The sequence below is a fragment of the Barbus barbus genome (assembly GCF_936440315.1).
Source record: "Barbus barbus genome assembly, chromosome: 2".
Taxonomy (NCBI): domain Eukaryota; kingdom Metazoa; phylum Chordata; class Actinopteri; order Cypriniformes; family Cyprinidae; genus Barbus; species Barbus barbus.
This window is the reverse complement of record NC_136730.1, coordinates 34036382-34055937: the sequence shown is the minus strand read 5'-3', so window position 1 is coordinate 34055937 and position 19556 is coordinate 34036382. Positions and strand designations below refer to the sequence as shown.

The 19556-nt window shown below is 35.8% G+C and overlaps 1 protein-coding gene across 2 annotated transcripts; it reads right to left on the bottom strand.

The window, feature by feature from the left end:
- Positions 1-3539: 3539 nt before the first annotated feature.
- Positions 3540-19462, bottom strand: LOC306887571 (palmitoyltransferase ZDHHC21). 2 transcript variants are annotated; one of them, XM_079445405.1, is made up of 10 exons: positions 19367-19462; positions 18742-19085; positions 18359-18419; positions 17565-17758; positions 14938-15036; positions 13557-13668; positions 11595-11733; positions 9712-9828; positions 6249-6292; positions 3540-5909 (listed from the first exon to the last, which is right to left on the bottom strand). In XM_079445405.1, the coding sequence occupies exons 4-10, from the start codon at positions 17716-17718 to the stop codon at positions 5780-5782; spliced, it is 795 nt and encodes a 264-aa protein (XP_079301531.1). In that variant the 5' UTR covers positions 17719-17758; positions 18359-18419; positions 18742-19085; positions 19367-19462; the 3' UTR covers positions 3540-5779. The 2 variants fall into 2 exon arrangements, with proteins under 2 accessions (XP_079301531.1, XP_079301530.1); XM_079445404.1 differs by lacking the exon at positions 18742-19085.
- Positions 19463-19556: the final 94 nt, after the last annotated feature.

The window sequence follows — 19556 nt, the reverse complement described above, 5'->3', positions numbered from 1 at the left end:
AACTTTACTATTAAAGTTGGTAGATTAATAAGAGCTGACAACACTTGACAAAAACTCTTGACCAAAACTAATAACTTGAACTTAAAACTTGAAACATTTTTCTTTTGATTACAAAAAAAGGAAGCATGTTTCTCTGTAACAGCAAGCTGAGATGAACTTGGATCTTACAGTGAAAGCCATTACAACTAAAACCATAATGCAATATAGCTGAAATGATCCCTCAGACAATGCTGAAATACTGTATATTCTGATGAGCATGTGCAGCGTAGAACAAGTATTGTGTAAAAGCTGTGTTATGTAAATTATGTTTATTTGAAAGGTAGGTTCCCATGAATCTCATTCTTTGTAGTACCAGTAGTCTGTCTCAGCTAAGAACTCATTTTTAACACTAATAACGTTCATTAATAACACTGAAATGATACAGACTTCAAATCATTAGTTAACGTACATTTAAAAGGTTGTCATTAATCTTATATTATAATTTCCATACATCCATATTTAAAAGTACATTAACTACTAACTTATCAAGCATCATATACTAGCTTATAAATCACAAAAAAAGTTGGCATTACTAACACAACGAAACATCACAATAAATGTTCAGTGGAGTCAGAAGCAAACGCTATGGTAATGGTGTGATGTCAAAGCTCTTAAAAACACAGGTCTAATCCAACAAACCTTGTGCACCACTGGTTAGAGAGATATTGGCCATCAGTACATCTGTGTTGCCAGGGCCTCCAAATGGAACCCCAAACTGGCACTTAACTGTCACTGTGACCGTGTGTGGAACAGTGCCTATCACCAGAGAGACCCTGGCACACACCAGGGCATGAGACACAGAGGCAGGCAGAGAGGGCATTGGGCATCTGGCCAGGCACATAAAGGGCTGCTGAGAGGCAAAGCACCACTGCCACCACCAATACGATCTTGCCATAAGGAAACCTTCAAATGGCCAAATAAAGGTTATTTTGCAGATATATTACAACACCTCAAACTATTTCAAGCATCGTCAAAGCAAAGAGAATAAACAGGTGCTTCTTGTAAATAAGGGCCAATTTATTGTTTAACATTTTTCCTTTGCTGAGGACAATTCAAAGCAACTACAGAGAGTGCTCATTGTTTTCTTGGAGGTTTAAGGTTTGTCTTTGCTATAAACAGATTTGGACCAAGTGGGGAACTAGGTGACAACTCAAATCATGTCAATCATTAGATAAAGTAGACCAAGGTGTTCAAATGGCAGTTGCTCTAATCGCATTCACAGGCCTAATTCACAGAGCTAATGGTTTAACAAGAAAAGCTTTTGACGCAAAGGCCAAACAAGAAACTGTGGTGTTTCAACAGAATAAATCCGGCGTTACATAGCTTCTGTCCAGACTGCCAGCATGGGTGTGGATCTGGTAAGCGGAAACGCTCAAGCGTACATGCACATTAATTGTTTAATGAAAGGTCAGTGGTTCACGACAAAGGAGATATGGAAAAGCATTTAATTGACTTATAAGTGAAGAGAGATTGAGCGGGGAAGAATGAGACACGCTTTATTTGTGTAAGTGTATGAAAATAATTCACAAAGGAAATTGATAGCCAAAATTCCTCATCAAATGGGAGGATTTCACATTGAGGAGAAAGTCTTTATTTAAAGGAAACAAAGTTTGTTATTTGTTTGTTATATGTTTGCACAATTTTTGTTATTTTAGCTGTTGACCAAAATATATTCAAGTTACAGTTGTATAATGGATAAGAGCTTTAAAGTGCACACTGAGTTTAATCTGAGAATATTCATTTCACATCAAAATTGGAGGAAAGGTTAAGGAATTGCAACCTTTTAATATGTACCTCCCCCTTTTTCAAGGGACCAAACGCAATTGGACAATTAACTCAAAAGCTGTTTCATGGACATGGGCTATTCCTTTGTTATTTCTACATCAATTGAGCAGCTAAAGGGGCTTGGGGTGCCATTTGCATTTGGAAGATGTCAATGTGAATCCACAACATGCAGTCAATGCAGCTCACCATGCAGGTGAAACAGACAATTGTTAGGCTTCATAAACAAAACAAATCTATCAGAGAGATAGCAGGAACATTGGGAGTGGCCAAATCAACAGTGTTGTTCATTCTGAGAGAGAGAGAAAAAAAGAAAAAAAGAAGCACTATTGAGCAACATAAAAAGGCCTGGATGCCCACAACAGTGGTGGATGATTGGAGGATCCCCTCCATGGTAATATATATATATATATATATATATATATATATATATGCTTTTACAACATCCAGCCAAAAGAAGAACACTCTCCAGGAGGTATGAGTATCTCTGTTCAAATCTACAATCAAGAGAAGACTTCATGAAAACAAAATACAGAGGATTCAAACAAGGCTAGATTAGACTTTGCCAAAGAAATCTAAAAAGCCAGACCACTTGCAAGTATGGAGAAGGCTTGGAACAGCTTATGCTTCAACATCATCTGTGAAACATGGTGGAGCGGCGTGATGGCATGAGCATGCATGGCTTCCAGTGGCACTGGGTTACTGATGACGTGTTCACTGATGACGAGACGGATGCAGTCGGATGAATTCTGTAGTGTATATCCCATACTGTCTGCCCAGATCCAACCAAATGCAGCAAAGTTGAGTTGGGAGTTTTTGAAGGTAAAAAAGTTGAATATTCTGCAATGGCCAAGTCAATAACCTGATCTCAAGCCGATTGAGCATGCATTTCACTTGCTGAAGACAAAACTAACAGCACAAAGACCCATAAACAAACAGCAACTGAGGTCAACTGCATTAAAGGCCTGGAAAAGCATCACAAAGAAGGAAACCCAGTCATTGGTGATGCCCATGAGTTCCAGGCTTAAGACAGTCATTGCCTGCAAATGATTCTCAATGAAAAATGTATGTTTTATTTATGATTATATTTATTTCCCCAATTACATTTGCGAGCTTCAAAATAGGGGGACTGTGTGTAAAAATGGTTGTAATTCATAAGCATTTTATGTTATAATTTTGTTCAACCCTTGAATTACATCTTAAAGTCTATCTTGATCGTTTCATTTTAATTCTATTCTGGTGGCATACTGAGCCAAAATTATGAAAACTGTGTCAATGTCCAAATATATACGGACCTAACTGTATGAATACATACTGAAAACTGAGGATATCATATAAATAACCATTTCAATAGTTATTGTGTGAAAATTAATTATAAAAACTTCTCAAAAATATGCAGAAATAAAACTATTACATATTTATTAATTACAAATAATGCTATGATAAAGCAATGTGCAATTTTATAATAAAAACTCGACAGGCTAATAAAAATGACAGTTGCTTATGATATTTGAAATTAATTTTGAGCTTCATGTATTTTCATAACAATTTGGACATTGCTAGTTACGAATGAACTGAACTCGTAAGAATGTAAAAAGAACTTTAAGAGACTTTCTGAATGTCCACAAACACAAAAATGCCCATAGTTGAAGAAACAACCAACAATCTAGAATCTAATGTGTATATGAGAAAAAGCACAAACATAAATAACCGCACATCAAGCAGAACACCCTTTATTCTTTAAAAAATGCCTTCATAATTTATATCTGATATACTTAAAACTCCCATGATTACAAAATAAACTTTGTGACTGAAACCACAAATGAAAGAAATAGACCGTAACTGATATATTTCAATCATAAACCTGAATAGGGTCGTCATCCTCAACAGGACAGCAATTAGTAGTTTCCAATATAATAATAATATTCATGAGGAGTAGATTCAAATAAAATAATGTTCAGTAAACTACCTGCACATACAATTGTAATATCTGCTATAATAGTGAATAATTTCTAACAGGTTTTATTGCTTTACAATGGACACACACACACACGAACATGGCCTATATCAACAGCTACAGTGAGTATACTGCTCTTTTATAAGCTCCCTTAATAATTGATATCATGTTAATATAAGGATATGAAAATTATTCTGTAATGTTAAACATCTTAAATATCGTATGAGTAATGGAATCAGTCCAATAGCCCCTGCAAAGCATCTTCCCCCAGTGTTTCATACCACACATCATTGGTTTGGCAAAAAAAAACAATAAAAAGTCTTGAATTTAATACAAGAAAAAGAACAAAGCTGCTACAATGCTCAGAAATTAAAAACACAGAAGACAGTAGTTTTCAATAACCAATTATTAGACCCTCTACCAATAAAATCAAATGAAAAGTATAACATCCAGAAAAAGACACAAAAGTTAAATGCATGATATTCACAATAAATATTCAAGTATGTATCCCTCGTATGAAGTGAATGTCAGCTTGTAAGTGCTGTAACAAAAAACAAGCAACCATTTTATAAACATTATGCAGGTGGAGTGTAACGCAAGACAAAATGAAAGAAAACTAGTTTTGAATTAAATTCATTTTTTGTACCTAGACAAATGTGCCTATTCATGTGTCAAAATCATACAGACCATAATTAAAAAGCTTTACTCGATTACATTCATTCAGGCCTAGTGGATAAAAACCACAATTAACTACTGTATTCGTGCAAATTATTGTGTATCGTTTCATCTATAATGGCTTGTCAAGATAAATGTGTAATATGAACCCAAATGTTCTTGTGGATCATTACAGTTACCTGAAAACACAGTAAAATAAATCTGATCTAAAACCAAAAAGTCACAGTGGTGTATTTGTGCACCTAACAGATAGCAAGTTATTTTATTAGAACTGCATGTTTAGAGGCACTTCAGAAAATTGGTGATTTGCTACTAGATTTTGGGGTTGATCTGAATCACATAGAAAAGTTAAAAAGGTAATTTAACAAACCGAGAGCTTGTGTGTCAGTGTTTATAGCAACCTTCATTAAAATCTGGGCAAAAATAATTTACATGATAAATAAGTTTCATCCATCCCTTTTTAGTGAATTACATCTTTACATCAGTGAACTTAATTTATAACATTTTATCTTTTTGCAAGCATCTTTTAAGGTAATATTATTGCAATATCGTTTTCAAATATGAAACTTCCATTAAGTATTATTATTATTAACATTGGTTTAATAGCTCCTCAAAAAAACATGACTTGATGTTTATGATTTAAAATAAAATTTGTAATAAAATGACAAACTTGTAGATTGTAAAAGGCACACAAAAATGAATAATGAAGAAATAAAAAATAAAAGTGATCAAATCGCAGTAATAGTGGTCAAACAGAGGCATTAGCAGTGCTTGGTGAGGTATGCGTGATTATGTGCATGATAGCGAAAGTTATTTTAAACTATGTTTGTGTTTGTGTATGTGTGTACTTCAGCAGTGTCTTTTACCCATGCCAGAGGTCATGACTCACCTCGAGAGCCATCAACCCTCAGTGCCATAAAATCAGACAGACAATCTCCACCCACTTGCGTCCCTACTCACATGAAAACCGCTCACGTGATCCAGACCTAGGGGAGTGGACTGGGCCGAGGTCTCAACAAATAACAGTTACCTTGGAGACAACCAAGCCTCACAATAAACTATCCCCTGTAATCCTATTTCAGTAGTAAATACATGTGCAGTCAAAACAGCACAAAACGGAAAAAAAGACTAAGTTTTTAACACTATGTACAACTGTATTCATTCTATACGAACAGATATGCGTCAGATTATGCTCAGTTGTTATGAAGAACCTGAAAAAGTTTGATCCTGTAGAGATACCAAGCTATTTTGGAGAGGATTTTGTTGAAGACAAGGGGTGGGGAAGGGGGTTGTCGGAGGGTGACCTGTGTGTCTCTGTCTGTCTGTCTACACATGAGAGCGGGAGGTCAAGTTGAGCCTTAGAGGCTGTCTGCTCCTGAACGGCAGGAACCACAGGATCTTCCAGCGAGTGCCAAACACCTCAGCCATCGCTTGCTGCCACGACCGGCGCGGTCCACTGGGGGCATAGAATAAATTAAATTATGCATGTTAAGCTGATGCTAAATAATATCACATTTGAAATAAGTGCAATTAAATAAAAATAATATATTAAAATAAATAATAAAACTAGTAACATCTTACAGACACCAAACCTTTGAACAGTGCACATACAAAACCAGTGATAGATAGGATAGATTGATAAACACACATTTTTGTGATTGGACTTTTGTCTCAAAACCTCATATTCAAGCTGTGACGACTAGTCCCAGTCTCCAGGTCTACGTGTAATGATTAGGTAGAAGACATTACATTATTATTAAATGGCTGATATGATGCTGTAAGTTTCGATACTTACATGTCTTCCAGTAAGTGTGACATCTTCTCTATAGTAGTTGTGTCCTGTTGTTGAAAACAATGAAAGATATTTCTTTGTATCACCACTGAACTATGAACATGTCATTTCTTATAAATTTAGGAGACAATACAGCGACAACTCATGAAATGATTTATGACAGCAGTGGATTCAAGGGGGTGAATTGGATCAGTTTTTGATCTTTCCCACGCTGGGAGTGAAAACTGCAACAGCATACACCGAGACAAAAGGGAGAGAGTGAAGCCGACAGCAGCAACACTCCCTTGGTGCCCTCCTCACCTTGCCAAGTTGGCACAGGGGCAAAAGGGCATCTGCCTGCGGACAATGGGACCGCGTGCATAGGGATGCTAAAATCCCCCCTGCTTGCCAGGTGAAGAGACGCGGCAACGAGAGAAAAACTGAATATGTAAATAAGGTAGGATTAACAGAGGCGAGACTGAAGGGCTTGTTTGTGTTAAAAATGGTGGACGCGTGACTGACAGGGGCTTTCTAGAACAATGTGCGCTTTGTGTGTGATACACAAGACAAATACATAAAGACTTTCTTCCATAAGACATTATGTAAGAAGTTTGACTTGAACTGTTGAAGTCAATGACTGAAATCAGATTCACATTGTGAACCGCTAGAGGACACACTCTTGGCCTGGAGCAGCCAGTATCTTGCCAATTCAACCTGGCTGCAGTTCAGGCTGAACTGATCTGGGCTCAGAGAGCATGCGTGAGGAAAAGATCTTTGCAGGGATCAATGGTTAAGTCTGCTTCCTCACTTGCTATGACTGGCACGAGGCTACGCGCTAACCACCCAGTCAAACGCTAAATCATCTAAGACATCACAACACGGGATAACAGGGTGAAGGTATAGCTTGTGTGTTAAAGCACTGGGGCTTTTCTGGCCTTTGGATAAGGAGATGGCTTAAAGGCAGGACAGGACACAAGATAAGACAGCTTAACATGGACTTTTAGCAACACAAGATTAGTGTTGTCAAAGGAAGTCTCCTGCAGGAATGGGTTAGTGTCAAAGGTCAGCTAAAAGAATGGCTGGACACAGCTAGTGTAATATTTAATGAGAAAACTTATGTTTTCAGTTGGTGGAATTACACAAATGAGCCTCTGTAGGAAGACACAGTCGTCCAGAGGGTTTGGAATGAGGTAAAGTGAACCAAAGCAAGTTGCATTTCATTTAACGGTTGGACATTTGTACCGAGAAGATGGAAGACCCTCGTATTCAAATGACGGAGGATAGGATGTGAAGTGAGACGTGTTCTTTGACACACTTCCACAGCATATGGTGGACGCGTGGGGGTCAAGTGAACATGACTGGGAACCAGGGAATAAGATTAAGGGGAGGTGTATTCTTTTTAAAGGGCTGCACTTTTTACCGAATTTAACTAGGTCACTACTAATCCTCTTTGCCCTGGCTATCACATGAAGTCATCAGTTAAAGGATCAGAGTTAAACATGATTATCCCGCCCCCCCAATCATAGCCATGTTTCAGGCCTAATCAGCAGAGGAAGGATGGAGGACATAACAGAAGTAGAACAGAATAAAGGACTGTATTTGTTATTTTAGCCAAACAGGTCCGTGTGGTTACGATGGCCACCAGTTTGGTTTTTCCATTGTTTTGACCTTAACATTAAAGGAATAGTTCCCCCAAAAATGAAGAATTCTTAGTAACAACATTAAGTCGAAACTTAAAGTAATGTTTGTGTAAAATGACTTGATAAACACATATGCTAAATTAATGTATTTCTAACATTTTAGGAATGCAATTAACATCTAATAAAGTTAAGTTACTGCCTTTCATTTAGTATTTTCAATTAGTGTTTCTTTCATTGTTAGCACTGTTAACGCTTGATAATAAAACATTTAAATCTTTACATATGAGCCAATTGAGCAATAATAATAATGTGCTATCTATTTTGACAATGAATGAAGAACTCACTTTTTGTCCATAACAATAACATATTAATGTACAGACAACGGTTTATAAACTGTGAATTAACTATAAACTAATAGTTTGCAAATGATTGTGTTTTGATACTGCATAATTATGAAGTGTTTCCAAGTCGGTTACCCCAAAACGCCATTGATCAAAGCACATACATAAAAGCCATCAAAACTGTGAAACACAGAAACTCAACCATACTTGCTTGACAGGTCAGAGCAAATCTCATTGGTTCTTGTGTGTCAAGCAATCATTTTTGAACTTTCGTTTACCATTTTCGATCTGCTTTATGAACTCTGATCAATGTTTATATGTAAATAAAGCTTAAATATGTAAAAAAAAACAAATTAAATCAAAACTAAAATACAAAACAATCATGGATTTAAAAGTGCCATATTCATATGGATTATGTTTAGTATGTTTTCATGAGCTTTTTGAAGTGTCAAAACTTTGGTTGTTTAAACTTTTAATGGAGGGACAGAAATCTCTCAGGTTTCATTAAAATATCCTCACATAATATTTTGAAGATGAATACAAATCGTATAGATTTTCATTTTGGGGTGAACTAACCCTTCAAAGGCATTGCATGCATACAGTTCCACAAAAATGCCAATTTACTAATTACTTAGCAACCTAAATAAATTGTACAATAGATACATTATTCTCTGAATGTCGCATTATGTGTGACGGAACAACCACCTCCCTTAAAAATGGTGGACAAAATCATGAAAGCAGCAACAATGTTAAATTTTATGCAAGTGCAACATAATTACAAACATTTTTCAGAGGAACATCATAACTAGATTTGCATTTCTTGAAGGAAAAACAAGTACTTGCATGGCTACCTGAAATTTTTAGATAGGTTTAAGACTGATTCTGTGTAAATTAAATGTAGCATCAGAGCTGTATCATATACTGTTGTCATGACCCACAACATGCATCTTGTTTCCTGTCCCCTGTGCATGGAACACCTGCACTGCAGTGTAAATGGCTATATTATATCCCAGAGGACCACCTTCCTGCAAAGGAAGGTGGTCCTCCAACCTGCTGCAAAAACCAACCTGTTAGTAATTCTAAAGACCTTGATTACCTGGGTATAGATGTGTTTAATAAGGATTGGAAATATACTCTGCAGGAAAGTAGGTCTCCCAAGAGCAGAACTGGACAACAGTGTTAGAAATGGTTAAAAATGTGTAAGAAAGAAAAGCCCATTGCAATTCAGTGTGAGTAATTACCAAAATGATGCAATCTTTGAGATTCGCTATTCAAAATATTTTATCGATGCATCAAACCTTAATTTTATTAAACTGTTTTTACAAAAACAAAAAACACTAATTATCTACAAAAAGCATTAAAGGAGTAGAGTTTGAGTAGAAAGTTCACACAAGAAGACGAATCTCACCATAGCAAGTACAAGTAATCTCTATGACCAAATCGGTTAAACCTGCTAAGATGACAAGCTCATTTATTTACTCAATTAAAGAAAAAAGCAAAGCTTACTGCAAGGATTCCTTTGACTTGTGTGTAGAAAAGGCTGCTCATTCCACCAAACATGATCAGCCCCATGAAACAGGACCCACGCAGAAGAGCCAACTCATGACGTACAGCAAAGTCCGCCTAAAAAGACATGTTACACATGTGCAATAAATTAGACTACTTCAAGTCAAATCATTATGCTATGCATGCACAGAGGATTTTTGCACTGCAGGCAGTTATGGGAAGCGATGTGACATATTTTGCTTGTTTCCTTTCCTGCTGAAGGCTTTTCTGTGTCTATTAGACTGAACGCATAGAAACACACACAAACACACAATATTTAGCTTCTTGTGGGAAATGCTTTTCCAGGAGATAACGTCACTATCTCTCCCATACAGCCGTTTCTGTGCCCATACTGCATCTCTCGCTTCTCAGCTGCGTCTGTTCACTCACACACAATGCTCCACAGAATAAACAAAAACAGGAAATTGAGCGTTATGGGCTTTTATTTGCAGGCGGTCTGCTGTTGCCATGATGGCTCAGCTGTTCAGCTGCATTCAAGTTGGAATGATGCTCCTTTGAATTGAAATGCTCTGACAGAAAACACACCACTATATTTCTGATTTCCTAGACATGCAACAAAACAAGTCCCACAACTTCACCTGCCATTAGTTTTTAAAATAGCCACTCTAAAATTTTCACTCTGAAATTTATCAGGGATGATCACTTGTCCTAAATAAAAATGTAGAATTTCATTTGATTTGATCAAAACGGTTAAATCGTTTTATCACTCACTACCCCAATGCCACCAGTCCTCAGCCTACAACTCTAAAATATAAGATTAAAGACTTTAACTTAGGAAAAACAGAAATATAAATATTCATCCTTAAACACTAACATTAAAAAAATACACTATGTTTTGACAGCAAGAAGACAGTTTGGAAGCGGTCTCTGCTTTCAGTCAATCCTGACTTTACCCTGAAGGTTTTACTTCCATTTTTCATCTGCTTTTAGTTCTTAAAGTTCACACAGGTTCCGGTTATATTTATATTTCTCTGTCTTGTGTAACAACTATGTACATTCCAAACATTTCCAATCAATTTTTTATCAGTCTGTAAAATATTACATAGCAAAGTACAGCTATAAAACATGCAATAAAACAGAAAAGGGCCAAACTTTGGGAATTTGCTGTTTGCAGGTGTGTTTTGGATAAAGTGATATGGCATCAGACCAGTATAACTGATCAATGCATGCAAATACAACTTGTATTAAGTTTCGCTCAAAGTAACAGCTTATTCAGTACTTAACAGTAATGCTGATGCCACCTGCAGGTCCCTAATCTCAGTTAAGTGGTGCAAATCCAATGTTAATCATCTGCTTCCATTGAGAAGATTCTTCTTAACCACATAATAATAAAATAGGCTAAATGAAAAAAAGCACGCTACCATATAATATCTGCATAACAATATACATCTAACAAAATGTTATGTGTATTGTACTGTATCCCACGATGCAATGCACCTGACTTGACTATCCATATCAAATGTGATGAATGAACTTTAGATCATATCAATCTTGAATGTCTTTTAGCACTAATTGTACTAATAACCATTCAAATAATAAGTAAATGTGTAAAATGTAACTGAAAAGTACAGTGCTGTTACTATAACTATGCCATAATACATAAAATATTTAAAAAAAGCTTGTTCGTGGGTTTTACCACATCATGGCCATTATGTACTGTTTGCCTAAAACAATGTGTGCACTGAAGTTGAGGTCCACCCACATGACTCTAATGAGAGAGAGAGATAAGCGTTTAAAACTATAAAAAAAAAAAAAAAAAAAACTGTGATTTAAAACTACTTGGGCAGTATAAATGGAGGTGTGTAAATGAAAGACCGTCTTACCCGGTCCACCGAGGACAGGGGCTGGAAGTAGTAGTACTGGCAAAAGTCCAACACCAGAGTGTAGAGACTCAAAACCTGAGTGTAAAAACACAGCTGCAAAAAGAGCCAGTGGTTATCCTCCCCAACACAGTTATTAATCCTGCATAGACAGAGAGGAAAGAAACAGAGATATTTTGCAGGTATTTTTAATAAAGTATAATAAGAATTGCAAATGAAAAACATTACTTTAATACCTAAATTAACATGAATGTGAAAAAGATCTATTATAAAACCTAGCGAACACCATGCTACAACCCTGCTCTAAACAACAACAACAACTCAACTGACTATTTAAGCACTTTAAATGGGTAGGAACTCCACAAGGCACACAAGCAGTGCTCCGCACAGGAAAATTAACTTGATTTGACAACTGATTTTAATAACAGTTTGATATTAACATGCTGTATCAAAACATACAAATATACAACTACATCACTTTTCTAAACATCCATGTTTCACTATGCACATGGAAATTTGGATGATTCTTGAGATGACCGCAAGCATCAATGCAAAGTCTATCCAATATTTTAGATATTTTTCCAAAATATTTTGAGACAAAGGGTCATGCTTTTTAATGATTTTCTGTTTTGTTCAAGGTTATTAAATCAAAAGTTTTTTTTAACAATAAGAATATGTAAAAGTATGGTACTCTGGGTGAAATGAACCCCTACTGTTGGTGTTTAAGGCACAATGATTAATGTATACATATATACTCACACACACACACACACACACACACATATACATACATATATATGTATATAAATTTTAAATTGATGGAGCAACATTTTGTTGGAAAATAAAAATAAATCTTAAAACTTTTCTTTTTTTTTCATATAAATGAGGAGTGGGGGCTGTATTTTCTAAATAGGGCATTTGCCCCATGCCGTTGAACCTTTTACCTCAATTATCACATTAATTATTGTCCCTTTAGCCCCAACAGTAGGGGGGCTTTTCATCCCAAATATCATACTTTTACATATTATTCAGTTATTAAAAATGTTTGATCTAATTATCTTGACAAAAGCAATCATACGGCTATAAATTGTATTTTTGTCTCTGTATGATATTCATGCTATTCTTTTGCACTTTAAAGTATAGTTCAACCAAATAAATTCCACAGTATTTTTTCTATACTATGGAAGTCAACGGGGACCAGCAACTGTTTGGTTATACCCATATTATTCAAAACATCTTTTGTATTCAACAGGAATTCATATACGTTTAAAAACAACTTGAGGGTGAGTAAAAGATGACAGAATTGCCATTTTTGGGAGAACTATCCCTTTAAGACAGATCACGCCACAGGAAGAAGCACCGGAATAAAGAACATGATGGCAGAGAGGGCCAAAAGAGAGAGCAGGATGAACTGCTAGTAAAACGAATACAGAAAATGATACGGCCACGTTTTTTTCCTCCTCTTCCCTCTGCCATTACAGGCGATGACAGGGAGTCACGATTTGCTGAGTCCAGACAGACAGCAGCCTTCTTCTGCTGTACTGTAGGGCTGGACTTAACACAGGCTTCTCTGGTCACTTGATATCGCCTCTCCCTCTGTTTTACCTCTCTACAGAGACTTCATTAAACTTCCTCTATACAAAACCCACCAGGAATGTAAAGCTGTCTGGGGTACAGGGTCTTTTAAGGTTATACTGTGAACTTGGGGCAACAGGCCAGATTTCAATTTGGATCCTAAACCACTGTAAAAATCTCAACATGTCTCACACAGAGATAAGCATCAGAGCACCAGAAATAAAATTAACTTTTTTTTTTTTTTGGTCACTGTTAATAATGAAGTTATTTGTGTTTTCACATGCACAAAATACATGAATAATATATAGATACAGAACATTTTTAAAGGCTGCTGTGCTCAAACGAAAGCTTGTAGTAGTGTGTTGACTTTATTTCTTGTTAAAGTTTTACCAGGGGCAGTGGTGGTCCATGCGACGGACACAGTGGCCACAGCGGCTGCAGTGGTGTGACCTCTTTGGCCTCATCATGTTGCATTTATTGCACAGTTCCCAGTTGTCTCTCTCTGAAATGACAAGAAAAGAAAAATCATTTTCATATCTGCTACAAAAATGCTACAAAAACTGTAACTGTAACAAAAAAGGTCTTTGCTGCCATCTAGTGGTATTCAGAGAAAAAAATATTTTGGTGTTCAGAAACTATTCTAGTCTCATATAAATCCAGGACAAATGACTATAAAATTGATTATCCGTGTGAACAATGACACGCCTTAAAGTTGAAAAATATATGCTAAAATAATTAAATGACTAGTTTTAAGCAGGTTTCTTAATTCAATTTAGTTTTTCTACTATTGGTTGATTAAGTAGCGAGTCCCGGGCTGATGGGATGCTCCATTATACAAAGTATTTGCACTTTTCAGGAAAACCAACCTATGAAAAGGTTATTTACAGCGGTCTCTACAAACAACCTTTGCTGCATAGTGTTCACAAATTACTATCAACAGACAATGTTAATTTCAGCAATAATATTATGGACATGTTAAATATTACTGCGCACCAAAACATGTAAGCCTATATTATGTAACACACATTTATATTGCATTAATCAGAAATGCTCGGTCATTAACTGGAACATTAATAAATATTAGTGTTGTCATTTTCAATCTCTCATTTTGACAGATAAATGTTGTATTTCCCTGCTTTAGAAAGGGTTTTTTTTATAGGAATTTAAGTCTGCTAAATTCACAAGTATACCAAACTACACTGTCCACTGGATCACTTGTATATTACTATACCATTCTAAAAATTGTCTAACATACTAAGCGAAGGTATTAAAAGGGTTACTCCACCCCAAAATGAAAATAAAATGAAAATTTGTCATTAATCACTTTGTCGTTCCAAACGAATAATGATGAATAAAGTAATTATTTTTGTTTAATTTGCGTACAAAAAGTATTCTCGTCGCTTCATGAAATTCAGATTGAACCACTGATGGCAGATGGACTATTTTGACAATGTCTTTCGTTCTTTTCTGGGCCTTGACAGTGTTATTTACTTGGCAGTCAATGGGACAGTCACAAGCCTCCTGGTTTTCATCCAAAATATCTTAAATTGTGTTCTGAAGACGAACAAAGCTTTTATGGGTTTGGAACGACATGAGGGTAAGTGATGAATGACAAAATTTTCATTTTAGGGTTCAGTACTGTTTACTATATTGAATAAGGGGAATGAGAATAGTTTAGACACAGACTATGATTAATAACATACAAGAATTGTTCCACTGCGCTAGGAAAAAAAAAAAAAAAGAACATATAGGTGAGCGTTAGGTTTCATACCTGCGAGTGGAATTTTGGGGGTCTGAGCAAGTTTTCCGGGGTCGGCGGTGGAAGCCCTGAATAATGCTGAGACGCACAGAAGTGATGCTAGATAGTAAACTTGAGAAAGAGAAGGAGAGAAATTTCACATTTATCACAAAAGTCACTATAACTAGAAAGGAAATGATGTCAAACAGACATGGGGAGAACAATTACATTGCTATTTAACACAAGTTCCTGAAAATTACATTTAAATCTTGTGCAATTAATTCACGCATAGCCCCTTAACCCCTTAAGTGTCACCCCCCTTTTTGGGGGTAGAGCTGAAAAGGGGGTATCCAGATTCAAATTAATGTAATTCTGGAACGGCTTGGAATATGAACCTAATTTTGGGCTCGTTTTTAAATACACACTTGGAAGTTTCTTGTACAAGTGAAAGAAGTTGAATAAAATTAAATAAATTTATAGGTGTTTAAGTTTGTTGTAATAAAAAAAGTAATTTAATATTTATTTATATTTCATAAAAAAAATTAAAAAAAAATATGTGGTGAATTTAATTTAATGTCAAATGAAAAGCCTTCAGTCTAAAGAAGTTGTGTTCCAAATTTGACATTGATAGCACAAAAAATGAGGATTCTGTGTAATTTTAGTCGCTATACCAACAATGTCCACTAGGTACTAGTCATGCTCCTTGTATGATTTGTAATGGACGACTGATTTGATTTACAATTTTTGTTTTATTCAAACAGCAATAATAGGTTGTAAATGATTTTTTTTAAACCATAAATATGACAAATTTAATATGACCATATACAATAAAACAACTACTACTGAAAACACATTGGCCTTAGAAACAGCTCTGGCTGCTTACTGAGACTTATCTGAATATCTCCCCTGTTCATTACTGCATAAAGTTATGAGGATGGGCTCTTTCTAATCAGAAATCTTAATCAAACATAGCTACTAGACTGTTGTTACAGAAACTTCACAAAAAAAAAAAAAAGTTTATTTCATGTATGATCATACATGAACTTGACATGCATTACATTTTTTTACTGAATACATCAATCATATACAAATATACATATTCAATTTATTCTCAAATTTTTTGATAAAAACTAGAAAATATGTTTTGTCTGAATTATTGGCAGCCAAAAAATAAAAAAAATAAAAATTATTTTGTGATTGTATGTGTATGTATCAACTTTTTGTAACAAAAGCCAACTTCTTGGTGTGTTTTTTTTTTGTGCTAAATTTTCTTGTCACAAATTAATGAATTACTGTCACTACATAATTTTAAATATAAAACTGTGGTCAAATATGAAAAATACAATCTCTAAGGTTTCCAATGATATATAGTTTGTCAAGATTAGTTTAGGTTTAGTATAGAATATTACGGTTTTAAATATGTAATGGCTTTGGGCCCACCGGTGGGCCGGTGACACTTGTACATTGTTACAAAGGATTTAAATTTCAAATAAGTGCTTTCTATTCAAAGAATCCTAAAAATGCATCATGGTTTTCACTCAAATTTGAAGCAGAACAACCGTTTTTCCAAAAACAAAGAAAACTCCTTTTCATTTGCTTGCTTTCTTGCTCACTCATAAGTCACTACCTGGGGTGGCTCATTTAAGAGTATTTATAGCAAAGTGATGTAGAGTGTGAGGCAATACAAACAAAGTAACAAAGTAAACTAAACTAAGGAGATGCAATAAAAAAATTTAAACAAATGCATATATATATCAAGTGGAAACAGTGAAGGCATCTCGGCTCTGGGTTTCTCTCACATTCAATCATTTCTGGATATTGTGTTTATATAACAATAATAATATTTTATATATGAATTGCACTTGTACTTTCTCCTAAATCTATCTGCATATTAAATTGTGCTTAGTCTTGTCAGTTTAGCTTTTATTTACAAACTTGTCAACTTTGCCATTTATATAGAACCAAAGCCTAAAGGGGTAGACATACTACATTTTAAATACCACTGATATCCCTTGAATGTGGGGAAACAGGAAAAGCAAGCTCATGCTGATTATTCTGCATTCCAAAGGACAAGTTTGGTAAACTCTGACCTGCAAATTCATATCACGTGAAGATGTGTGACCAATAGAAGATTGGTGTGTCACAGCTTAGCCTCTTAACTGAATTAAAACAATCCAAATTTTAAATCAGCAGAATTGCAGTAAAGTGGAATAGATTGCTTATTTTTACATTTCAGATGCATTTGAAGTTAAATTATGTTTTTTTTTTTTTTACTGCATACAGCCGTTGCTAGTGTGACCGCAGCCTAAACGTTTAACACCATTCATTTGTTGTCTAGTATTTCCTTCATAAATGCAAATGTAGCTACTCATATGCTCACAGTGTCAGGTTTGTAATTAGTTCTGAACTGTTTATATGTAGTGGTAAAAAAAAAAAACCTGTCCTGCTACTCTAATTACTCTCACGGTGATCAAGACCTCATTATCTCACTGCTCTGCTCTAAGAAGAATTCAAGTTTGAACAGACTCATTTGAAGCTTCTCCCCCATGATCTGCACAAACCTGACTGTAGAACAATTAGATATCAGTAAAACTATTCTCTCCTGAACCTGGGAAAAAAAACTGATTGCAACACATAATAGGAGCTGGTATAGAACTTACAGACCACAAGTGCAGCAGGTATGTGTCCCTCTGCATAATGTGGCAACAGAACCAGTTTGGGAATCAGGAAGCTGTTATAAAGCCAGACAAACAGCACCATGCTTATGCAGAACCAGCCCATGGGGTCCACCACAAAATGCAGTCGTAGCTTCATCCTTTCAGATGGTGTATGAGCCAGGATAACAGAGCAGTTCCTGATAACAGACAGAATGCAGAGTTTGGATCAATGGTAGCCAAAAGTACCATTTAATATGGAACATATTGATTTGCTCAAGGCTAAAAAGGGTATGAAAAATTAACCAGCGTATACAATAATGCCTTCACAAGTACATCAGTTAAATTGTGTTTCAGAAGACTACACTGAGTTCATGCAGTTCAAGAGATATCAAATAATAAGATATTCGGAAAACTCACATTTTGATCCTAATAATATATTTTATAATAAAAAATGGAAGCACGTTCACAAATCATCTTAGACATTTGGACCTAATTGTATGTGAATATCATGTCAAAAAATCCAATCAATATGCTCATTACAACAGAGATTGGGGGATTAAAAAATATTGATAATATATATAAAAAAAATACTTAATTATAAAGTGGTACACTTTTGATAATTTGTCAGGGGTATATTTTTAAAATACGGTCCAAATGTTTATATTAGTGTTGAATGAACGTAGTGCTGATTTTTAGAAATGGATAGATACACGCTGCATAACGTTAGATGATGCTTAAGTGTCTCAGTATTATAAACTCTTGCATATGAAGGAAGTGTATTGATGAATCAGTAGTACCTTTTTAACAGTGTCAGTCCACAGAAAGCAGCAGCAGCACAGTGGCCCAAGCCATGACAACCTAAAACACACAAAACAAATCAGCAGGCCTATATGTGTCAGATTTGTTCTGTATGTAGGTTTACAACAAAATAAAAAATCCTGTCTTTATGTGGAAAAACAAACACTCACAACGAGAGTGATCCTTCAAATGTTAAAGAATAAGTTTTCTGCAGATTTTCAGTAAAAGTGATTAATGAGCTCACATGAGAGACACCTACTGGACTACACTGGCTTTGTTCAGGCATACGCCCATGTAATCAAACTGATCTTCAATGCGAAATATGTGAGCAATGCTAAAGGGCACAGAAAGAATAAATGAATAAATAAAAATAAATGATTACATTGTTTTGATTTCTCATCTAAAACGGCACTTTGGGGCGGTCGTGGCCTAACGGATAGAGAGTTGGACTTGTAACCTGAAGGTCTCGGGTCTGGCAGGGATTGTAGGTGGGGAAGTGAATAAACAACACTCTCTCCTCCCTCAATACCACGACTGAGGTGAGACCCTTGAGCAAGGCACCGAACCCCCAACTGCTCCCCGGGCGCCGCAGCATTGGCTGCCCACTGCTCCGGGTGTGTGTTCACTACTGAGTGTACACTTGGATGGGTTAAATGCAGAGCACAAATTCTGAGTATGGGTTACCATAAGTTACTTGGCCACACACCACTTCCCTTTCCCCCTTCTCTGCAACAGACAGTTTAAGAACAAATCAGCTCAATTAATAAACAGTCACATCTAATAAAATAACTCATTTAAGCATGTTCTAATTTTAGGGCATTTCTGTTCTCTTTGTGTCTACTCATCACATATTTATTGTAAGTTAACTAGTAAACATGTCCTGGCAGTGGCTTATGATGAGTGAAGCCCAAGAAGATGATAAACAGCCGAATAAAAACCTGGCAAACAAACCCACAACCTGCGAAAAACAATAAAACAACAGATTACCGGAGCATAATAACACTCACTGATTTTCTCACACGGTGGTGTCTCAGTTGGGTTTAGCGCTGGACTCTAAGATTGAAAGATATCAGCTCTTCCTGGACTGTGATTGTATGGAAGCCGCAAAGTGCGAAACGCTTTTTGTGGACGGCGCCACTGACTCACGACGAGTGCGGTTTTACACCTTATTTACAAATATAATATAAAAGCCCTTAT